At 52.1% G+C, this 24,503-nt stretch overlaps 1 protein-coding gene across 5 annotated transcripts in view; it reads right to left on the bottom strand.

Moving 5' to 3' along the window:
* The window catches only part of BOC (BOC cell adhesion associated, oncogene regulated), a 68,820-nt gene that overhangs the window by 6,266 nt on the left and 38,051 nt on the right, over positions 1-24,503 (bottom strand). For 4 of the 5 annotated variants that reach the window (XM_010970804.3, XM_045507250.2, XM_045507251.2 and 1 more), the window contains exons 5-14: positions 11,313-11,459; positions 9,415-9,558; positions 7,617-7,910; positions 7,005-7,277; positions 5,688-5,995; positions 2,281-2,443; positions 1,810-1,920; positions 1,104-1,310; positions 589-770; positions 44-149 (exon numbers count right to left, since the gene is read on the bottom strand). In XM_010970804.3, coding sequence (XP_010969106.2) covers positions 44-149; positions 589-770; positions 1,104-1,310; positions 1,810-1,920; positions 2,281-2,443; positions 5,688-5,995; positions 7,005-7,277; positions 7,617-7,910; positions 9,415-9,558; positions 11,313-11,459 — 1,935 coding nt within the window. The remainder of the gene's footprint in view (positions 1-43; positions 150-588; positions 771-1,103; positions 1,311-1,809; positions 1,921-2,280; positions 2,444-5,687; positions 5,996-7,004; positions 7,278-7,616; positions 7,911-9,414; positions 9,559-11,312; positions 11,460-24,503) is intronic. The other variant, XM_045507254.2, reaches the window with a different exon arrangement.

The following is a 24,503-nucleotide window of genomic DNA, read 5'->3' as shown; positions in this document are numbered from 1 at the left end:
GACACACCAGGGCCAACAGAGGAAACTCACAAGTGTTTCTCACCTTCCACCATGTCCTTCTTGTAGTCACTGTCATTGTCGCTGTCTGTGGGCCGGTAATAGATATAAAAGCCATGGATTGGGGTGTTGTTGTTACTTGCTGGAATGTACTATAGGGAAGAAAGAAGAAACAAGTTGCCAGTGGAGCAGGGAAATCATCATGTGAGCAGATCCGCTGGTGGCTGGAATCATACCCCAGCCTAGAGTTTAAAATTCACTAGGGACCCAGACAAACATTTCTGATGACAATCCCCAAGGCCCCCTGGTCAATGCTGAGGAGATCACGCCTTATTTTATTTAGCGTAGCAGTCCCCAACTTTTGGAGACAAGAAACAAACTGCCATTTCTTCAAAGACTGAAGTCCCCTCAACCTGGGTATCGTGAGGGTGAGTCTCTCTGGCCCGAGCCCCAGGTTCCCAGGCACGCAGGTGGAGGAACACTTAAGGGGAAGCAGCTTGGAATGAGTCAGGGAAGAAAGGTGATTCCTTCCTGCCCGCGCTGCGGCTGCCGGCCCCGTCCTCCCACGGCGGTCTGCGCCAGGCCACTCACCATCCACTTGAGCATGATGGTGGTCTCGTTGACGGCGTCAGTGAAGGTGATGTAAGGGCCGGCCACGGGCCGCTCGTACACGCGGCTGCTGTAGCCCGACACCACGTAGGGCCGGGAGGGGGCGCTGGGCTCGCTCTCCCCCAGCATGTTCAGAGCGCGGACTCGGAACTTGTAGGACGTGCCTGGGGAGAGACACGGCCTGACTGCCCCACGGCCCATCCAGGCTCAGGACGTGGAGGGATCTTCTGGGCAGCCCTTGCCCAAAAGCAAGCCCCAGAGGACTCAAGAATCCCACCCTCATCAGAGAGGAGCCACACAGGAGGTGCCTCTAGACCAAGTATGGAGCTAGGGAGAGAGAAGGAAGGGCTTGTGGGACCGAGGTAACTCCACCAAGAGCGGCCAGGGAGCCTGATGGTGAGTGGAGGACAAGCGGAGAGAAGGACCTCCAGGCTCCCATTCTCCTCCAGGTGGCCGGGGCAGCTGGGGACCAGGTAGGACAGTGGCCAGGACCCTACCTTTCTCCAGGCCGGTGATCTCCACCGAGAGCCGGGAGGGCGGGATGGCGCTGGTGGCCAGAATCCAGTCCCCCACTTTCTTTAGCTTCTTGTACTCCACGCGGAAGGACTGGATTGGGAAGCCACCATTCCCACGGGGAATCCAGGTCACATACACTGAAGTCTCAGAGGCCATGGAGATCGTGGGCCTGTCTGGAGCTTCTGGGGCTGGAGGAGACCATACACAAGAGAGGAAGGAAGCAGGAGGAAGGGATGTGGTGAGAAGGTGGGTGTCCTGAGACTGGACCTGGCCTGTTCCTGATCAGGGCCAGCTTCCCCCAGTGCCCTCCGCCCCCCGGTGGCTGCGTCAGGTCTCCCTGGGGCTCCCTGGGTCACTCTCCCCTGGTAGGAGCCCTTGGAGTTAAGACGCCTAAAAGCTATGCTTCTGCAATATCAGTGTGGAGGCCAGGGGCCAGCTCTTCCCCCCTCTACTGCTTTCTGGACCCAGATGGTCAGCAACCCTAGTGTCAAACTCCAGTGTCTTTTCTGAAAAGCTCCTATCCACATCTCATTGTGGCTAACTGGGGAGAGGCCAGACAACACAAGGACTCCTGCACCCACGAACCAAGATCCCATTCAACCTGCAGCAATGAGCCTTCTGAGGCAGTGGACCTGTACCCAGTTCTGACCTCTCATCACCCTGCCCTTGGGTCTGCTGGGGGCTTACGGGACAGGCGGCCATGGTCCAGCTGGCTGCTGCTCTGGGGGCCGGCTCCAGGGTCATCTCTCTGGATCTGCTGCTCCTTGCTGGCTATGATTTCGGGTTTGGGCCGCCGTCCTGGGTGAAATAGGTTGGGGTCAGCACAAGGAGTGTGCATCAGGTCTCCCTTTCCACAGAGTCCCTTCTGCCTGAGGCTCTGCCAAGAGATCTGACAAGACTATGTCAATAATAGAGGACACTGGAAGTGTGGTCATGGAATTGCACCTGGCCCCTGAGTGCAAGAGAGGCAAAGGGATGTCAGGGGGCCAGCTGGTGATTCTGCTGATGGGAGGTGGGACCACAGGGAGGCAGTAGCTGAAAGGAAGGTAAAGTTCAAGGTGAATAGCTGGGGTAAGGCGAGCAGGGCTTCCCACCTGGCCTGACAGGACTGCTCGGGTTCACGGAAACCCCACGCTGGGGGCAACCTGGGACCCTTACCAGTTCGGAAGGTGACCATGGCCGTCTGGCCTTCACCTGCACAGTTGTAAGCTGCCATCTCCACCTCATACAAGCTCCCAGGGTCGAGTCTGGTGAGGGTCAGGCGGTGCTGGCTGGCTGGGATGCCAGAGATGGTCCATTCGTCAGAGGAGTTTGTGACCTGCTGGTGAAGGCAGCTGGTATAAGGACTGGCATCTTGGCCTGGAGCTAGAAGTGGGTTGTGGTTTGCAAGAAAAGCAGAATTGAGCCTCAGAGGGCAGGAGAAAGGGAGGGAGAATGGGCCAGGGTTGGGGCAGGGGTGGCCCAACAGAAGGAGACTGGTCCTGCTGGCCCTGGGACACCCATCCTCGCTGGGACAGTACATTCAGGCTCCCTCATCCCTCATCTAATGATCTCATCAAAGACAACTCGGTGGGGAGAGTCAAAGGGCCCAAGTGATACTGCTGGGAGTTTCTCCAAAGACCCTCTGTTTTTCTAAAAACCTCCCTATTTAATTTTCTTTCTCCTTGATCTATTTAAACCAAACATTCTAATGAGATGATGGTGAAAATGATGAAAGTAGCAGCACCAGGAGAAGCAGCCCCATCTGCTGAGTGCTGATTATGTGCCAGGCACACACTAAGCACTTTATATGCACCATAAAGTGCTACCATGGCAATAGCCCAAGAGATGGGAGTTAATATTGTTCCTGCCTCGTAAGTGGGGAGACTGAGCCTTACAGAGATGAGTGATTTGCCTAAGACCACACTGCTAGTGAGCACAGAAACCCTGACTTGACTCCAGAGAGCGAGTTCGTAATCATAACCTACCCTGGAAAGAGAGCCTGGGAGCCAAAAAATCCTGGGTTCAAATCTGGGCTGTCTCTCCTACCACACACAGGTTACCAGCTGTGTGACCCTGAGCAAGGTTCCTAATCCTTCTGATCCCTTAAGCTCTCTATTTCTAAAATGAAGCAAAGAAAATCTCTCAGGTCATCCTGAAGATTAAATCTGATGATTTACGTGATGTGTTGAGCATTGAACCTGCACACAGTAGGTTCCCAACAAGCGCCTGGCCCCTCCCCTAACCCCCCATCCTCTACGCAGTGAGGATTTCAACTCTCCTTTTTCTGTTCCTGCCCTCAGGCCTCACTTAGAACTTAAAAACCATGGATTAATTCGTAATTATCACAGATTAATCTTTTTAAGGCTTCAAATTCTTAGCTCTTTTTAAAGAAAAAACAAAGGAGCTCCAGGCTCCTGGACAGGCGCTGCTGAGAGGCTGCTTCACCTCACCCACCCCGCCTTTCAGGACAGAGACTCCACTGCCAGCTGTGCACATCTCAGAGAGCCTGCTGGGGCCTGAAGCTGCGGTTTGCTGAAGGAATTAAACAGCTGTAGGAAAAGCTCTTATCTCCACGCCGAATATTCCAAAGTAGAACAAAACCCACTATTCAAGGGACAGGGATGGTCTGGACTCATTAATGTCAGGCTTCCAGGATTTGTTCCAAAGGGAAAAAGTTTTTACAAACTGAGAATCCCCAGCGGTGCTGGAAACCCAAACACAGTAGCCCAGGATCTGTAGATACACCAGGAAATGAAAACTGGCTTCATGCATGTGAAAAAGTGAAAATGAGCTGAATGACTCCCAGGCTCCAGCAGGAGAGGGGGGATGAAAAAATACAAGCCCAAGCCTGATTTTTCTTTCAGAATCCTTTCTTGTGTGATGATCTTTAGTTCTTCAAGAAAGAAACTGCTTTCAAGGCCGAGTCCACCCAACAGCTCCCAGTGCCCCACAGGCCACAGCGTAACAGAAGCCAGGCCCAGCGGGGGGCGCTGTCCTCTCACTTCCCTTGGGCCCCTGCTGTCTCGGCCTCCCAGCACCGGTCTCCCTTCCCCTGGGCTCAGAAATGAAAATAAGAAATGGAATGGTAATTAGTCACTGTCACGCACACCGAGGGGGAGAACGCGGCCTCAGCCCGGTGTTTCCGGATTGCCTCACGTGGCCTTTGCCAGCCGGCCTCTCAGTGAGCTGGTTTCACGTCCACCTACTGGCCCGAAAAATATTCTCCTTGCTCTCACGCTGGTTCTTGTCTCCTGGGGACCATGAGCATTTGGCCTGCCCTGATCTTTGTCCACAGCTCTGTGACGGTGGGGTCCAGTTACACGGGGAAATGAGGGTTAGGACCAGCCCTGCCCCATAACCTGGGCTGAACAATGCTGCTTTCTGTTACAAACTCACCCACCCACTTTGCTGGCTGCCTGTGAACAGGCTAGCAGGCTGAGAGTTAATGAGAAACGGCCCCTCCCGACCCCTACCTAGGAGGCAACTTTGCCAAAGGTGCCCCCGAGGACTTGTCCCGACCCGAGGTCTCCGAGCAGAGCACGTAACGGGCAGGAAGAGACCGTGGGGGCCGGCGGGCCCAGGGCCAGAGCATGGCTTCTGCACAGCCAGCGCTTTCCACCCGGCAGGGCTGGTGGTGGTGTTTTTGGAGGGGAGAGGAAAGCTGATAAATACTTTTAGTTCCACATTCATATATTTTCCATGTTTTCTACCAAGTGCACATAGCAGTTTCATAAACCACAAATAATAAATGCATAATAAAGCCTAGCACTTATGACACATTATTACTTATCAAATACGATTTTTAAAAATCCACTTAATAATTTTCTACTGTTTTATGCCTTAGAAAGAAAACAGCCTGCACCTGGGATGAACAGAAATGTTTTCAAGGATATTTTCTTAAAGGGAATTTAATGGGTAACAGCAGGTGAGAGCCTGGCCTTGAATGAGGGTGGCAGCCTGGGGGCCCCGTTCTGCTCACAGGGCGCAGTGTCCAAGAGATGGGCTGGCCCAGCTCTGTCCCTGCATCCTGTCAGAGCCAGACTCCCTCCCTGACAGCTCCCAAAACAACCACCTGGACAGACTTCCTTCTGTCAACGAGAAATAGCTGAGGTCTGAACAACATGATGTGCTTTTAGCTCAAATGCCTGCTTGTCAAACCTGAGCCATGAGGAATCCTGAGAACTGAGTGGGTATTTTGTGGCCCTCAGCGAAAACACTTGTTCACAAATATTAGTTTTCCTGGCTCCTGAGCTAGCTTGCCACACCAGAGTTCCTGCAGGTATGTACCCAGCACAGCTTACTTAGGTTAAAAAACGAAACAAAACAACAGCCCCAGCAAATGGCAGAGGGAAGAGGGGAGGATGGGGGATGGTTAACAGGGAGCCTGTACGCTCCTCGGGATGGGAAGCTGGTGCACAGGGCTCAGACCCAAAGCTTCCTGCAAGGTGGAAAAAAGTACACTGGAGGGCAGAGAAGGTCATGGTCAGCAGTGGGGACAACTGTCCAGGCTTCAGGAGCTGTAGGGGAGACGGCCAGCAGGCAGAGAGCCCCTGGCCTCACCGAGAGCTCAGCACGCTCCGTACCTTGCGGTGTTTCACCACATAGTAGAGGATGGGCGCCCGGCTGCCGCCCTCATGCCGGGGCCGCCACACCAGCTCATATGAGTCAGTCTTGGAGGTGCGGGGCGAGCTGAGGATGACGGGCGCCTCGGCTGGAGCCACCTGCCCCTGCTCTCCGGGGCACTGTGTGGAAGCCGGCTGCACCAACACCGGGGGCCTCAGGGGCCCCGGGTGGCCCTTCAGCATCTGGTCAGGGCTTCCAGGTCTGGAGGGCGGCGTGCGAGGTGTGGTGGTGTCTGGCTGAGCATCCCGCCATGGCCTCAGGGTGGTGCCTGGAGGACCGAGCAGGAAGGAGAAGGTGAGGAAGAGCACCTGCTGAGCTGTTGCCCCACCGGAGAAAACTGAGATGTCAGAGGGATGAGCTCTCAGCGCAGGGCCTGAGGTGACCACCAGCCTGCCTGACACACAGCCAGGCTCTGTGGGAGGAGAGGGCTGTGCCCCTGCCCAGCCAGGAGGGAAAGGCAGCCTGACGCCCCACCCCCACCCCAGGCTTCCTGCGTCCACACCTGGTATGTCTTGAGTGAACTACCTCAACTTGCTCCCGAGGTGCAGGAACCCCGTCCCTCTTTCTCACGTCCATGCAGAGATGGGGACATGTCCCTTCACTGTGGGATCAACACCCTGGCACAGTGTGGGCCGCTTCCTGTGGAACTGTGGGGACCTGGAGACCTGAGCTATGAAAGTGCATCTTGAGACTCTGAGAGGCAGGAGGGGCAACACTTCCTTCAGGAAGCGTCCACAGACTCTGCCAACACTAGCTGCTTCTACCTGAGCTCCTGCACCACAGGAGGTGGGCACCTGGTAGCTGACTCAGCATTTTATTACTCCTGTTGTCTTCTTCCACATCCTGCCTAAGAAGGGCCTTGAGGGTAGGGTCTTGGTTATGTTTCTCTGCACCCCCAACACTGCCTAGCCCTGTGCTGAGCCAACAGCAACTGCTTAATTGCCTGACTGAATCGTCAACTGAAATCAATCAAGCTGAGAAAGACAGACTTGCTTTTCCTGGTGCTAGACCAGTGGTTATCAAACTGGGTTCCATGGAACCCTAGAACCCTACAGATTCTGCAAGCTAATTAAAAAGTTTAAAAAAATTACAACAGTGAAATGGGTCATTTTCATTACTGAAAGTTAACACTTCTGACTTACTAGTTAATGTAGATTTGAACTTACAACTAAGAGTCACTTTTATTCACTTTATACACTAGATAAGTTGGATTTCATTTGAAAAAAAGGGTTCTGTAAATGTTCACTCAGAATCTCAGACCCTTGGGCTGCACTCACCTGGCCTGGTGGTCCTCAGCTGGACCACGGCGTGGGCACTCCCAACCTCATTCTCAGCCATGCACTGGTAGACGCCTTCGTCCTCAGGCCCCATGCTGACCACCCGCAGGGCCCGACGGGACAGTCGGAGGCGCTGGCTGGAGGTGAGGGGCACAGCGTTCCTCAGCCACAGCACGGTCGGAGGGGGGTTCCCGCGCACCTCACAGGTGAGCTTGGCGCTCTGGCCCCACGGGATGACCAGCTGGGACAGCTCCATGGTGACCTCAGGGGGTTCTGACAGGAAATCAGAGCAACGGTGAGAAAGGCTGAGTCCTTCTGTCCAGGCCCAGACAGGCTGGGGAGGGGACTGCTGGCAAGAGACTCTCTCTCCTTCTCTGTGGTTGTTGGTAGAGGAGAGGAAAGGTCCCATGTCTCCTCCATCAGAGTCCTCACAGGGAAGGGCTGCCAGGCAGGTACTCCCTAGTCCCTGGGATCCAAGGCCTCCCACCCTCTCAGAACACCTCCATCACTCACTCGGCGCGTGACCCTGTCTGAGCTTCAGCTTAATGCCTCTAGAAAGGCCATGCAGATAAGAGAAGGCAGAAGAGAAGAAGGTCTGCAGGAGACACTCACCAAACACTTGGACGTTGTAGAGGATGACCGCAGCCCCAGGCTCCCCGACCCCGTTGTCTGCCATGCAGCGATAGGTCCCCGAGTCCTCCTCGCTGGTGGTGTCGATGAGGAGGTTGCTCAGCAGGAAGCGTGTCTTGTTGTAGCTGGCGACACTGGACCCATCCTTGGCCCAGGTGACCCTCGGGGGTGGGATCCCACTGGCCACACACTCCAGGATGAGACTCTGGCCTTTGGTGACAACGATGGTCTGGGCCTCGGGGGGGTAGATGATGCGGGCAGCCTCAGCAGTGGAGCCTGGAGGGGCAAGGAGAAGCAGCACAGCGTGTGGGACCAGGCCGGGGTGCAAGGGACCCCCTCCAGCCTGCTTCAGGCGGCCCAGCCCCAGGAGGCGGCCCAGAGAGCCTGCGTTTGGACTCAAACAGGCCTCCAGGGGCTTACGACCTATGTCAAGTGGGCAAGTTACTAATTCCCTTGGGCCTTGGTTTTCTTATGGGTAACAAGGTCGTCCTGCAGAGAGCTGTCACGGGGAAGGAACGAGACAGGGGTGAAGCAGCATCATCGACACGACATGTGCATGGTTAACTATGTGTTTTGACAAAGAAAGATGAGGTGGTGGGCAGAGAAACAATTCGAATGGTGCAGGTGATTTTTCTCACTTGTACTCAGTAAGTCCACTCTGAGGCCCAGGACAAGAGGGGAGAAGGATCTGCTGCGTCCCACAAACCCCATCCCTGGACCTCAGTTCCCAAGTGTGTCTCACGGGAGCCCCTGCGCTCATCTGGCAGTTGGCATCCTGCTGTGCTAAGTCGGGGGGTGGTGAGGTAACCTACTGTTTAAAGAGGCACTCATTTCTTGTGTCTAAAGCAAATCAAGTATTTCAGCAGGTGCTCAGCTGAGGAAGCAGTGATCTTTTTTCAACGCTGGGGCAGAAACTACACAGAACTGACTGGAAGGCAGGTTCCCTTCCTCAGGAACCCAGGAGGAGCCCGCTGACTAAGGAGCAGGCTGACCATCTGCTTTATGCGCCAACCACAGGCAGATCCAGCGTATGTAAGACCTGAAATTTAGCTCAGGAGACCCTCTTGAAGAAAAAGAATATAAAAAATTACAGATACAAAATTAGGTGAGTGAGGACTCAATGAAGTTTTGCTTCATTAGATTCAGGGTAGATCTGCTTCTGGTGCCAACTCTAAAGCCTAATTCCACATAAGACGTCACTCCACTGAATACGCGGGAGCCTAGAAAAGTACCTGCCCCGGAGGACGTGCTCAGCCAAGGGAGCTGCTGTTTTCATATGAATGGGGGAGCAGTGTGGGCCTCTGGGGACCTTCATCAGAGGGAGGTGCTGGGCATTTCCACCATGCGGACTGAGTAGACACAGCCTGGCCTCACGCAAAGCAGATCTGGTGGCCTCACACAGGCACAAATGCATGCACCAGCGTCTTTTCTATGCGTATGCTATGGCCAGCCTGTCCTGCCCCAGTACACGCATCCCAACCCGTGCCCATCCTCTGAAAGTGGCACAGAGAAGGAAAGCTCTCAACAGGCTGGAGTGAGCGGGTGTCCCCCCACAGGGCTCTGAAGTGACCCGCAAGCTCTGCCGCCCCCTGAACCAAGTCTGAGGGCCACGTGCTGTGAGAGGCCGGCAGAGGGCAGAGGACCCCTACTCTGGCTGAATCCTGAGTCCTGGACATCCCACTGGCCCCAGCCCCCCGGCCCCCACCTTGGAGAACACGGGTCAGGAGCTTGGACCGCTGTACCCCCAGGCCCCCCTCTATCGGCGAGACCCGACCCTTACGGCGCACGCGCAGCCTGTCGCTGGAGCCCGAGGTTTTCACTTCCTGCGTCACTGGGTTGTAGGCGGCACACTTGTACATCCCCTCGTCCTCCTGGCTGGCGTTCACAATCTGCAGGTTCCCCGATGGCATGATCAGGTAGTTATCTGAGGAAAGGACAGGGCCAGGGGAACATGGGATGAGTTTGGGCCCAGAATACTGCACTCAACAGCCCCCCGCAAAGGTTGGGGGCAGGTAGGGGAGGAGCCGGGAGCTGTGCACATGGGTCCCAACAAGCCCAAGTTGAAAGTGCTGTTCTCCCCACGAAACTTTGCACCAACTGGGACGAAAATGCAGGGAATGGAACTAACCAACCAGGTAATAAACTGGGTGGCTGACCCTCGCCACTCCAAGCTCTGCATGGGTCTGTTTTATACTTTCAAGGGAGCCCAGGTAGCATAGAAGGGAAGCAGGACTGGGGGTCTGCCAGACCTGGACCCAAGCTCTGGTTCTACCCTGTATTAACCGTGTGATCTTGGGCAAGTCAGTTAACCTCTCAGACTCTGCTTCCTCATTTGTCGAAGGCATAACATGTCCTGCCTCAGAACCATTTGTAAGGACTGAGGGGCCAGTGCTGCATGCATGGTGATGAGGTGATCCTTCCTGCGAGCCACCAGGAAGGAGGGAACTGACTTGAGAATTTCCCATCAGTCTGGTCACAGCTCTGAGCCACCTCACTGTTGAATTTCTGCAGCCAGGGAGGAGTATTCTAGCCCCCAACCCCTACCCTCTCCATAAACACAGCACTGAAGCCCTTCTCTCTGCATCACTGGTCTGCTAGGCTTTGTCTACTCTGGATCAGAGGTGCCATGGGGGTGGAGTCCCAGGGTTGATTTCAGCTTCTTTCCCCAGGAGACAGATTCACAGCTTCTGGACACCCCAACAACAGGGATGGTGTTCAGCTTCCTGAGAGGCAAAGCACTGGTCGTCAAGCTTTCTGGTGGCCTGTGCTTGGCAGGCTGGATGTCTCTGCAACCCAGCCTCCAGGTGTGAGCTGCTTAGGCAAATGCTGGATGGAATGGAAAAATGGACAAGCCTCCCCTAGGGGCTAATGCCAGGCTTCTGCCAGGGACAGCAGACATTCATACTCTTCTCAGTCTCCAGTTATTTCTGAGTGGCAGGATTAGAGGTTTTACCCTTTTACAAAATGGTTTTTTAGTATTTTCTATAGTAAACATATATTCCTTTCATAACCAGAAAGTTAGCAGAAACATTTAAAAATCTCTAGAACATTTTAAAAGGTATACACTTTGAGGTGTGGGGTCAAGCCACAGGGGTCTACTTGGCCTTGAGTGCAGGTCATTGTGAGAAGAAGCTGACTTGGTCTTGAGAGGTATCTCCTCTCCCCGCTGGCACTCTGTGGACCAAAGCTTGGTCTCCCCTGGACCAGCTGTTGTGACCACGGGGGCCTGGGCAGGAAACTGTGATGGTCGAGATGGCTGCAAAATTACCAGGAAAATGGGGAGAGGGAAAGTCTCGAGTTCCCCTAGAAAGACTGCTTTTCTGTGTGGGGAAGAGCCCTACCTCCCACCAGGGAACCCCACAGCTCCACGAAGGTCTGGGTCATCAGGGACCCCTCCTGTGCGGGCCCGGCGGCAGGGAGCTTGCACCGGCACAATCGGGAACCCTGTGCTGAGTGCCCTGGTCCAAGGGCAGCAGCTCAGCATCTGCCAGGCCCTCAGAGGATGAACAGATTGCTTGTGACAGGCAGGGGACCTCCGTAACGGAAGCCAGTCCCTTTAGGATCCCACAGGGCTAAATGTCAAAGTAGAAGACAGCTGACAGCCCAAGGAGAGGGCTGCTGGCATGTCGACGAGGGTTTAGGAGGCAGTGAGGAGGTGGCTCCTGCTTGTTCACTCACCTCTGGAGGCCTCCAGCCACTCCTGTTTGACGCTGTATCGGACCTGGGCTTTCGGGTGGCTCTCAGGAAGGTGGCAGGCAATGACCGCCGTGTTCCCCTCGTCGACTTCAATCACGTGCTGCACGTCTAACTTAAAGTCCTGGAGATCTGCAGAGAGAGGGCAGGGGCCAGCTGGGTCTCGACGGAAGAGAGAGGCAGGTGATGCAACATTTCGGGGTGGGCTTGTGCCCTGGTGTCTTTAGTCACCATCAGCAGCTGCAAGAACCTCACACTCCAAGGGCCCTCTAGGGGTGCTCAGAGTCCTCCTTCCAGCCTTCTGTTGTCACGAGGAGTTTACAGAAGGGACCGTGAGCCCACATTATGGCATGGGAGTTCAGCTTGGTGCACATAAGCCTGGGGGTGGGGGTGTGCAGAGAATTCCATCAAGTGGTGCCTGTGACACAGACCAGTTCTCTTCTGTGACCTGACATGGGTGGGGGTGCTGTGTGTAAGTAGGCCAGGCCCACTGGCCCTACCGAACCTGGCAGAAAATGGGTTATGGTCATGGCACAAATGTCCTGGCATGGCTCAGCTCATGGAGACTGAAAGGAACAAGGAAAGAGAATGCTCATGTCTTTTCCCCAGTTCAGTCAAGAACAGCCTTCCCTAGTTCTTCTCAGACATCCACAGGGAAAAGTGAAAGGCCAGAGATTCCACTCAATTGCCAACCACAGTTACAACGAGAAGGCTGATTCCTGTCACCCAGGAACTGTGCAGCCCTCCCCCTGTATCCTTGGGGATTGTTTCCAGGCACCCCGGTGGATACAAAATCCACGGATGCTCCAGCCCCTTACATGAAATTGGGTACAGTGATTTCAGTCAGCCCTCCGTGTCCACGGGCTTCCCCTCTGCAGATACAGAGAGCCGACTGTGCCCTGTGCCTTGTCATGGCTGATTCCTTCTCGGGGCTGGGGGTGGGGATCTGTGTATGCCCAAAGGGTTTTCTAAGGCAAAGAGGGATGCCCCCAGTGTGGCTTAATGGCAGTGGGATATGGGGGAGCCAAGGGTCCTGACACAGGCTATGGTCTCTCCTGACTTGACTCTTTGCAGGAAGACAGGGATTTAAATGGGAGACGATGGAGAGCCATCTGGAACAAAAGCAGGATGTTTCCCAAACAATCCAACAGTCCAAACAACAAAATTCTCTTTGTTTGAGCCAAATCACTGATGCTGCTAAACCAAATGGGCCATTTGTGCAACAAAACCACATTCCAAATTTGGTTTTCAGGATTGGAGCTGAATTTAATTTAAGAGAGGAAATAAAACTAATAGAGAATAAGATAAGAGAAATGAAAATATTTACACAGACACTCTCTCCACAAAGGTACTTAGAAAGCCCTGGAGGCACCCTGTCTGAATGCTGACCACGCCACATTCTCAGCTCCTGAGAATGATACCATCACAGCGAACTGCAATTCCACGCAAGACTCCACCTGCCTGTGTGGCTGGTTCCCAGAGAAGGCAACGGGAGCCGGTGGGAATCAGGTTTCTCCCAGGAGGCATGACATAATCACCAAGAACAAACTCTTGTCACCACAGGAGAGCCTGGTGATCCAGGCACTCCGTGCTGTCAGGAGGTTTCCCACTTAATGGAACGTTTCTGAAGTTCTCAGTCAAGCCAGCCAGGGCAGGAAAGCCCTTTTGTTTCTATTGAAAGGCTTGTTGTCCTTTGATAACAATATTCAGTTGTGAATGTTTTAGGGGCAGTGACCAAGTCTTGTTCATACATGTGTCCTCTGAACCTAGGGGATGCTCAGTGAATGTTGAATGACTGGATGAATAATTTATCTTGGAGCTGGGCCCCTCAAGTCAGGTACAAAATGCCCATCCATGCTGTCTATGAACTCAAATTTCATATTTGAGTTTGGGTCTACATTATGAGCTCCAGGGCCTAGCACAACAGATTTTCTATGAACTTTTTATCCAAGGATAGTCAACCTTTATCTAAGTGTGGCTATTTTGAAAATAGAATATTTTTTGAGAGGTTACTCAGGAGGTCAGGAAAGGGATAAAATAGGCCTAATAAATGTGGAATACGAAATCCACACTGTTCACGGAGTGGTGTGGCAAAAACAATGACAGAATACCTGGTTCATTTCTGTGGCCCCATTTCACTTTCCAGGCTGAACAAGTGATTCCTGTGGGTCAAGGCGCGGTCTGCACGCACTTCTTCCTTTGAGTGGGTATGGGACCTTCTGGGCTTTTAAACAATTATTTTGTTATTTAATTTGGTGTTTGTGATGTCTTACCCCAATGAAATTGCAAATTCCTGGTGGACAGCCTATTAATTTTGCACTCCACGCCCCAACCCCAAGTCCCACTGCACAGTATTCAGGACATACCAAGTGCTCATTAAGACCTTGTTGAATGGATAGTTTGGAATTCTGTGCCCAAGGCCAGCTTTCTGGGCACGCAGCCGATGCAGCTGCACCAGGCCCTGCGCTTGGAAGAGGCCAACACTTGGTTTAACACTCTGCTGTCACCATCTTGAAATTCTAGATGATATCTGACCAAGGGACCTCATGTTTTCATTTTGCAGTGGGCCACACAAAATATGGAGTCCAGTCCTGGCAGAGCCCCTCAGCCAAGAGAGAGAGTGCATTTTGTCTCAGAGAGGAGGAAGAGCTGGACTCTGGGCAAGGGTGGCCTGCCTGGGCTCAGTGTGTTCTAGCTGAGTATCGCTAACTGCTTTTCAAAAGCAAAGCGCTTCAACCATGCAAAGGCCTTCATTCTCCTTAGCACACTGCACGCAGTACCTGCCAAGTCGGAGACTCCCCACGAAGCCAGCAGTGAGCGATGGTGAGCTGGAAAATTCCTCAGTCGCTGAGAAGCACTCTCTGTCACGGTCTAATAAATCTAAAACTACTCCACCAAGAGTTTTTGAGTTTTCGTTTTACCCTCCTCCTTTTCTTTACCTCATTCCAAGAAAATCTGCCTCCAGCCAGAATATACTTAAACCTAACAGATCATTTTGCCGGAAAGATGTGAGCAACTGAAAGGAATCTGGCATCAGAATGCCATCGCCGCCCCAGGCTCCTGCCCCGTGGTAACTGAAGGCTTACCCAGGAACAGAGCACGTGCTCCTCCGTGTACCCACCTCACTGACCCAATGCTAGAGAACACTGCGCACCCCTGCAGCTCCTCCTGGCCCCTCTGCACTGACAATTAACTGCCTGGTTGGAGACAGCGGGCTATGCACTGGGGGAGGCACAAAGCTGGGCACCGGTCAGCCATGCAGCCAGACGGCCCCTCTGTTCTGATGCCAACATGTGCACAACAGCCCATGAGGGCACGACCCAGGACACCCCAGCTGAGCTTCCAGCTCCCCACAGGGGCCGACTAGCAGGAAAGGCTCCTGGCTTCAAAACAAATAAGCAGCAGTTTGGTCCTTGGCCCTGTCCCCCCAACCCCCAACCCCGAGCTCAAGCTTTAGCAGTTGCTTCACTAGACAAATACTCCCAATTTGGCTGCTGGAGCAAAAGTTGAGTTTCACTAAGGGATCAAAGGCAGAGTAATGAAGTGATGAATGATCTGAAAATCAGAGCACCCCCTTTCCTAGTATTTTTGGGCAGGAAGGAGGCCAGGGAGGGGAAGAGACTCCGTGATCAATAACAGCCCCTTCGGCCACCAGATGAGAGGCAGATGCAGAGATCTAGTTGGCTGCATATGAAGGAAACCAGCCTGTTCCCAGGCCCCTTTGTCTGCAAAGCCGGTTTCCTGGCGAATCCCCTGGGCTGCTCAGGGTGCCTCGCTGGGAATAAGGGGCAGGCCCTTCGGTTACAAATGGGGTTAGCAGGCCTCGATGCAGAGTGGTATCCGGTTTCACAGGGGAAACGGTTTGACAGGACACCTGCCCTTGCCTGTTGGCTGGTGTGTTTGAGAAATCCATTAGAGGAATGTTTTTGCAGCTTTAATCCTCTTACCTTCCCTCAGACCCCTCTTTTGTATCCTCTCTTTGTGCATTCTTCCAGTGATTTTACTAACTTCCCTGCACTAATCAAATGCCAGGAGGCCCACTCTTGTTTCTCAGCTCTCACCAGGTCAGAAGCCCTGGTCTTTGGGGCCATCATCTCGCAGTTTACAGACCTGCTTTATTAGTCACAGAACTTTGTGCTTTCTGAGAAAGCCCTAACATCTCAGACTCCATACCAAACCCTGCCCAGTTCCTTTCCTTCTAAGCACTCAATTTCTTAACAGAATGTGTATCTTCTTTTTTTTTTTTAACAGAGGTCCTGGCCAGGACCTTGTGCATACTAAGCACATGCTCTACCACTGAGCTCCCCCTGAATGTGTATCTTCTGACACATCTCTTCCGTAGGACCACTGGATACACAGATTACAGGGATCTGTTCAGACACAAACCATGCAATGTGCTCTGAGATTCCTCTTCACGCCTAGGATACATCAGGCTCCTACCTTCTTGGCCGTGGGGGAAAAGACGAAGAAAATAAACACTTTTAGAGGCGTGTGGGTATGCCTGCCATCACCAGGATCATATGTGAAACTACAAATTGACAAGCTTTTTCTTGAACCCCCTTTTGAATTTCTCTCTCACCACCTTCTAGCCTTGGTCCTTCCTTCAGCCGATCTATGAATTAAATGACAGTATTTCATGTACATTTGTGCATTCTCATAACACAACATGGTCACATCTTAACTGCAGGCTCATCCCCCAGTTTTTAGACTTTACAGGCCTCAGCAAAATGCTCCCAGTGTCATCAATAAACCTAATAATTACTTTCAAGGAGTTTCCTCATTTGATCCTCTTCTCCCTGAGTTTTACCTTAGGCTGCAACTTAAAGTTCAATTCCATTCAAGAAGGAAGTCAGGCATAGGGAAATAGACACAAGATCTTACGGTAGCTCACAGAGAAAAAAATGTGACAATGAATATATATATGTTCATGCATAACTGAAAAATTGTGCTCTACACTGGAATTTGACACAACATTGTAAAATGATTATAAATCAAAAAAAAATGTTAAAAAAATGGCATTCCCAGCATCTTCATCTCCATGAACGTGGCTGAATGATTAAAAACATTTTGGCTTTCAACCCAGGCAGGCACTTCTCGTGTCTAGTCGGCCCTGCCCTACCCTCCTGCCTATTCTCAGGGCTCCCAGACAAGCCTGCGCTCATCTGCTGCAGCCTGGATGGGGTCCCCCGGGCTGCAGAGCACCGCACTGGGCTCACTTGGCAGAGTGGCCCAGGCAGCTCAGCAGCCTTGTGGCTATTGCCCAGTTTCTGGGCTGAGTGACAATTCCGCTCCCTAACTCTCCTGGCCTCCAGGCCTCAGCTTGTCCCCGTGCTGGCTTGCTGCGTCTTTAGGGCTACAGTTACAAAGCACAGAAATATTTCGCCCTAATGGAGGACTCCTCAGTGATGTGCTGACCCTGCGGCCCTTCGCTGCACCTTTCTGAAAGATGGCAAAGGTGCAAGGGCAGTAAAACTAGCCTGCAGCTCACTGCTTTACAGATGGGCTTGGAGGTGGCATCTGAGCCAGTGAAGGGGCCGAGGGACTGCCTCCTCGTGTGGCCTCTGGCAATGCTGGGGTGCTCCTGTGCCCTGAACTGCCCCCTGATGGGCAGAGAATCACAGCACAACTCTTGATCTCCAAGTCACCTGAGCAGCCGTGGCTTGGCATGGCCCCAAGATCAACCCCTGAACTAAAGTGCTCTACAAGTGGAAAACCATCTGATTGACTGCAGGAGCGGAGTGGAGGCTGGAGCCTGACAGTGCTTCCCGTTAGAGGTGGGAATGCCTGGCTCCCGGTGAGCAGACAGGGTTTACTGGGGGATGGGCAGGCATCTCAGAAGCCGCGCATCCTGGGTAGTGACTAAGCCTATTACCCGTCTGTAGCTCTGGCACACAGACCACTGAAGTCAAATCCAACTGTAGCCCACAAGGCTGGGCAAAATCAGCAGATTCTGGAGTTGGCGTTTGGCACAATACCATCACTCCAGGCATCACTGATTCATTCACTCAGCCAGCCAGGAGCTGCAGGAGATATCAAGAAGACAGACATAGTGCCTCACCACTGGGAGCTTCACTCTAATAGAAAAAACACTTAAAAGCAACACACAAGGTAGGGTACAGTAACTGGCAAGAGTGGTTTCCCCAAGCATAGTCCCTGCCACTTGCATCAGCGTTCGGTTACCTCCAGCTCCAGAGCAACTCAGAAAGGGGCCTGGCAGAGTGAGTTCTCCATCCTTTGCAAGGCCGGAAGCGTGGATAAATACATTTGCTCTCTTTGGGACTTTCTTCTGCCTGTTCAATTGCACAAATAATTTTGGCTCCAGAGCTCTCTCCTGACAGCCATGGAAACATGACATGCAATTTCTCAAACACACTTTCTGATGAAAGCAAGGCAGGCTCTCTATTTAAATAAAAACAGTTTCCATGGAGAAAAGAAAAAAAACCTTTGCAGATGCCAAACACATTCATCCCTGAATCTTGTGTTTCTTTTCCTTTAAGGTGGGGTGTGCACCTAGATGTGAGTGATGGGAGAAAGCTGAGGATGGGGAAGAGACGAAAGAGCTAGGGGGAGGAGGGCAGAAGATCAAAGTCATGACTGGAGGTGGGCAGGAGAGGAGACAGGGCATAGAAGAAAGGGGGAAAATAAAAAGAACCTAGTTTGCAATGTCATTAAATGATTTGCAATAAACTGGCCTAATGCTTCAGGAATTTCTTGGCTTGAACCAATTAAAAAAAATTTTTTTTTAAAAAGACATATGAGGTTGAGAAATGTTATTAATCCTTGAAAACAAGTCAAGGATGGGAGCCATTTCTCCACTGAGTCTGGCAGCCAGATGAACAGAGAAGATGTCTGTAGCCCATCCCATTTATCTGACTTCAGTGCTGCTATGAGGTAGGGCTGGTTAGCAGAACTGGGGAGTTTCTTTTGGACTAGCTGAAGGAATAAAATGGTTTAAAAAAAATACACAGAGGAAAGAGAGAAGAAGGGAAAAAAAGATTTACTTGCCAACAACCCACATCACACATATTTCTCTGATCAACCAAATCTAAACTATAAACTTAGCAATGGGAAAATTAATGTGAATCCTGGTGGTCCGGACTCATCAGAGCCAGAGCTGGATCCCGGCACAGTCTCTGGCAGGCTGGCTGCCTGCACAAGAAGAGAGAGGGGAGAAGATGGAGGCGAGCACTTCAGTGTGGCCCTTAGAACCAGAATTCTAGGTGGGAGAGGCAGGGGCACTGTCTTTGGGCCAGTGGGGCCCATAGTGGTTCCCACTTTTCCTGCCCACACACCTGGGAACTACGTATTCCTAACAGCAGTGGTGACCACCAAAGCCGTCCCACCCTCTCTGATTTGACTGAACTCACCACGGAAGTATCTGCACCATCTCAGAAACTGCACTGGGCTTAGGTCTAAGTATACAATGTAGAGGGCTGAACTCAAGTTGTTGAAAGTCTGAGGAAGATACATGAGGACTCAAATAATTAGAAATAAAAGTTGCTCCACACACATTCTTCAAGGCTCAACTCTGAGTCTTCCTCAATGCCCTGAAATTGAAGTGAATCACTGTTAGCCTGAGCTCCCATTAAAATCTGTTTACATCTCTGTTAGGCAACTCACAGCTCTGATTGACTTGCTTTATGGCTCACACGTGACTGCATCTATCCTCTCCATTAGTCTGGGAGAGCCTCCATGGCAGGGACCAGGTCTTCCTGTGCTCTGCTGGAAATTCTAAACACTCCCCACTTCTCAGGACGCCAGTCTCCAGAACATCCAGATAGTGAACTCAGGGCCAGAGAACAGACAGTTCGCCGGTTCCCCAGGGGGACTCGTGCATCTCCAGCTTGCTGGCTTTCCCTGTGGATTCTGGACTTACCAGCCTCCACAATCAGGCGAGCCAATTCTTTACTAGAAATCTCTCTCTCTGCCCCCTTTTTCCCTTTCTCTATTCCCCTTTCCTTACCTCTCACCATCTACATGTATATCTGTGTGTGTGTGTGTGTGTGTATACACACACAAAACTGTATATGTATGTTCTCCATAAAATTACATGTATGTATATAATTATATATAAGTATATGTATGTGTACATTTCACACACACAACATATATATAATAATTGGTTCTGCTTCTCTGGAGAATCCTGACTAAAACAGGGATAAAGGAAGCTAGAAATATTTTAATGTGGACAGCAGTCCTTCAGGGCCTGTCCTAATTCAAGGTCCTAGTGCAGAAAACCTTAAGGAAGTGAGTGATGGGAACCACAGCTGGGAGCTGAGTCAGAAGAGACGAGGCTCCTGTTTGTGGAACTCACCACGCCGAGGGCCAGGGTCAGCCCAGCCTGCCAGCACAAACCAACACTGCAAGAGCAAGCGACCATGAACCAACAAAGGCATAAGTGGGCAGCTCTGTGGCTACAGTGACAACACACAATGCAGTGACACCACGGCGGCTCTCAGAGGCAGCTGGCAGGTGGGAACCTGGGTTGGAGAACACATGTACAGAGGGAGATAAGAAATTCACAGGAAATGGGTCTGGTCTCTTCCTGATAAGCCAGTCCTCTCTCCTGTGGCGGGGACTGGGAACCGTGCCGCCCCTGGACTGTCTTCCCAAGAGCTGCCCCCAGAATGGACTGGGAAGCACAGGGCTGGACACAGGCCCCAGAGCCTCCCACAGGACACTACACACGTGCGTTGACCAAATGCATCAATAAATAAAACCTGGATTTTATAAAATCCTTCAAAAAATTACTATCTTAGATTCTCATTTGATTCTCAAAGGAAAAAAAAACCTGTACGACTGATGGTATAATCATTCCTGTGCTCATTTCACAGCTGTGAGAATCTGAGATTAAGTAACTTGCCCAACCTCATGTTAACTTGTAAGCGGCAGAGTTAAAACTTAAGAAAAAAAGATGCTAGGTTTAAGTTTCTTGTTCTTTCCACCATACCAGCTTGGCTCTATTTCTCTCATGGGTTAAATTATGGTAACAAAGAGCCCCTGTCACCTTCTGACCTTTCCTCAAAGTCACAGAGTCATGGAGACAGCTGCCTGAGGGGAACTCCTTCCCTTCCTGTCAGCTGCCTTGCCCCTGATCCTGGATGCCAGAGAGAGGATAACCCAGGAGAACGTGACTGGTCCTCGTGCTTAAAGACCTTACAGAGGGGTTAGATCCACTCTCAGTTAAACAGCATCAGCTTAAGACTTCGCATTAGTCTGTGAACTAAAATTCCCAGATGCAGAATTACTGCCCAGTTACTGCCTATTTTATTTCACCTCTGACTAGGACCTAGGGATAATGGATAACTGGGAGAATTAATTTAAAAAAAAAAAGGGTGAAAATGAAGGATTATTAGGAATTTATCCGAATGGCAGATGACCAGCGGTGAGGGACGGAAAACAGCTTTCACGCTGCATGCCAGCTCTGATGAACTGGTGGTGGCTTCTTGCTCTGCTGCACGGAGAACAATTCCAAGGCTGACTCGGGGTCCAGGGGCAAGGAAAATGGTGCTGAGGGCAGTGTCTGCTGTTGGCTCAGGTGCACAGAGTGGCAACCTTTGAGTCACGTTGAGTGGCTGGCCTTTAGGTGTGAAGCTTGTGAAAAGAGAGGTAAGAGGAAGAAAGGAGACCAAAGCTGGAGCATTTCGAAAAGCCAGAATTAGACAAGACGGTCTGAAGGGACACAGCAGCAGCAAGAGGGATTCACCACAAATAAAGTTTAAGTTAAACCGGAAAAACAATTTCCAGGTAGAGGAGAGTGGGAAGGACACCTTCCCAGAGAGCGAAGGCAGCAGTTCTCCACGTGGACCACCCGGGTGGACCACCAGGAGGAGAGGGCGGGAGCGCACTGGTGAGACTTCAGGTCGTTCCCCTTTACCTGAAGAACAGAGCTGACGTCACCAGGCAGGGGTGAAGTTCAAGTGCACCCCCAGCATCAGACGAAGGAGGTCTGGACCAGGAAAGTTCTGCTAGAGGCCCCCTCCACTCCCCTGAATCCTCAAGCCAGGTCCTGCCCCCATCATTGAAAGCCCCCAGTGATCTCTAAGAGTTCACTAAGACACAGGGAACAGCGTCCTGCCAGGGAGGCCAAACAGAAGTGCTTTGTCTGAGGATGAACATCTGAACGCACGCGGGAGAGGCAGGAGGGAAAGGAAGCCTGCAATGCTGAGTGTGGGTGTGGGTGCGTGTGTACGTGCGTGTGCGCCGGCACGCCGCTGCCCGGCCTCACCCCGCCATGCAGACCGTGCCTTCGGTAATCCCTTCTACCACTCAGCCTCTCTCGCACACCAGCCAACTAGCAAAACACAGCCCCCATTCTGCTCAGGAATGTGCTTTCGGAAACTTAATCTAGCTGCTGAGCCTGGGCCAAATCCCCCATGGCATTAACCCAAAGACAGCACCCCTTTCTCCCGCCTTCCTGCCACCCCGGCACTGCCTCCTCCAAGTCTGGGAGGTGGTGGTTCCACTCCACCAGCTCCCCCTTCCCCAGGACACAGTGCCCTCCAAGCCCGCTCTCTGCATTTCCAGCACTCCTCCATCCTTCTTCTGGTCAGGCCCAAACATTTCCCTTCTGATTCATGTCTCAATGACAAGCCAATAGTTCTTGGCTTTCAAACAAGACGCGCCTCGGCTCCTGCACAAGCCCCCTCTTCTCTCACCGTGCCTTCTTGGGCTGCAACCAAACCCGTCCCTTTGTCCTCACTGCTAACTTCAGATCCCTTCAAACACCAGAGAAAGAATGGCCAGGAATTTTTTAAAAATAAAGGCTATAAATCGTCTCTCCTCACATGGATACACCTTGGAGTAGAAGGAGGGCTCCAAAACAAACCTTCTCCTCTCCAGCTCTCCTTCCAAACAATGAAAGGTCCAGCCCGCCTCCTGATTAGGCAGAGAATGCTGGAGTCTCCCAAGTCTTCACAGACGAGGGCTGACCACCTGCAGGTGAGCAAGCCTCCCAGATGAGCAACGTCACCCTTTAAAGGGACAGAGGTTGCAAAAAGGCACATCTTATCTGTAATAATGAACAACTGGCAGCGACCTGATGGCCCAGCCCTAGGAAGAGGGTTCAGCACATTGTGGTAAAGCCACTCGGGGATGTTCTAGGGCTGTGATAACTGTGCTCCTGCTCTGGCTGGGGTGGGGGGACGGTAACTAGGAGTCTGCCGGAGGGATGGTTACATGGGATGTACGTGTGAAAAACACATCAGGTTGTTCACTTAAGATGAGGGCACTCTGTGTACTTTACCAGATGCATTTTATACTCAAGAAAAATATGGTAATATGGCCATATGGCCAATGGAAAACGCTTATCATACAGTGTCAAAGGGAAGAGAGTAAGGATATAAAGAATATACTCAGTAGTGTAAACACACAGGTATGGATAGACTGGAAGGGCACACTCCAAAACAATAACGGTGGTTGTGCGAGGGTGGGAGGCTGGTGGGGAGACATTATTTTCTATATATTCTAAACCTTCTATGGTGTCATTTTATTATAATTTTGAGACATGTAAGAGAAGTAGTATGGTAACAAGTATAGCTCTGAGCTCAGCCCTTCTTGCTATGTCCTCACCCAAGTCTCCCGGCACCACCCCCAGCAGGCACAGCGGGAGGGGAGGGCGCAGCGGGAGGCCCAGGGCCTGCCACCCTCGCTGAGCTGTGCTCACAGCCCACTCCCCAGAGTCCTGGCACTCAGATTCAGTAGTGCTCCCGCTGCCGCAAAAGAAAGGGGCTCCCCTGTGGGAGTGAGGGGGGCTCTGAGATGCAGCCCAGGCTCGGCCTAGCCCCTAGGGAAGTAACTGGGGACCCACCCTGCCTTCCTCCCTCTTCTGAGAAGAGGGCAGGGCCGTGTGACGGTTCCCCAGGAAAACAGGAATGCTGTAGCGGCCTCCGTTCTACTCTCTTCTTCCATGCGGTCAAGTCCCTCCAGGGCCCTGGGATCAGGGAGTAGGGAGGGGTCTTTTCTCCCCTGCTTTTCTACTTCCCCATCTCTCGCCACTTTCCTCCCAGGACTCGTGCCTCACACCCCAGGGACTCCAGCTGACTTTTAAGGAGCATTTTAGAGGTCTGCTGCCTTAGGTATGACCCATAACATGAAGGCCATCGACCTCCTGGAAACACATCATCTGGGAGGGGGAGGATGATGGTGACACAGAAGCAGGGATAAGGGGCACTGCTAAGTCACGAGGGAACAAGCTTGGAGATCTTCTCAAAGTTTAAATCCAAATACCATTAAACTCTCAAGTTTCTCTGTTCCCTACACTTTGGCCACCAGGAAAGGGGAGGTAATTCTTCATGCTGTTGACCCTTAAACGACATAGGTTTGAACTGCACGGGTCCACTTGGACGCGAATTTTTCTTTCACAGTGAATGCTGCAGCACTACCGGGCCCACAGCTGGCTGGACCTGAGGATCCGAAGACCCTGTGTGAGTTGTGTGCGGATTCCTGACTGCCGGGAGGGCCGGCGACCCTAATCCCCACGTCGTTCAGGGGTCAGCTGCGCTTCCTGGCTGTAGACTCCGCACATGAGACCAGGTGTCCTGCTGCTCTGTGGCCTGTGGGACTTCAGTCCGTCAAGTCTCACTTCCTCCGTGTACAATGGGCAGAAAATCAGGTAATGTGTGTACTGAGCTGAGCTTGGACACAGAAGTATATCCAAGTGGCAATTATACACAAGAGTAGTAGGAAGTCTTCCCCTGGCATCCTCCTCGGACCAAACTGTCACCTGATCTCTTCCTCTTTACCTCTTTGTCACAGTTTCCTTTTCATTGTGTTCTACTGTTTATACTCCAGGCATTTGGAATATGCTTGTCCTTCAGAGGCAGGAGGCCAAGGGTGAATGGGCAGGTTCTGTTCAGACCACGCGTAGCCCTGTACATGCTCTGTCTACAGCTGCTGTGAGGACGGAGTGTGGGGGACAGAGGGGGCGGCAAACAGTTGGCACAACCACATCTAAGACCACAGGGTGACCAAGTAGGAAGGCACGGCATGGCCCAGCTCCAGAGCCCATAGGAGCAGTTCAACCATGTCAAGTTCCCTTCCTTCCAGACACTCACTCCAACTCTGCCCCTACTCAGAGAGCACAGAGGTTCCCTGCCACAGGGGATATTAGGCAGCCACTGCTCTCTGATTGGAAATGTCAGCTTTTAAGGCCCCTTTTAAGGTAAGACTAATGAC

This window comes from Camelus bactrianus, chromosome 1 (assembly GCF_048773025.1).
Source record: "Camelus bactrianus isolate YW-2024 breed Bactrian camel chromosome 1, ASM4877302v1, whole genome shotgun sequence".
NCBI lineage: Eukaryota > Metazoa > Chordata > Mammalia > Artiodactyla > Camelidae > Camelus > Camelus bactrianus.
Note: the sequence above shows the minus strand (reverse complement) of the source record. Positions and strands in the feature narration are given on the sequence as shown.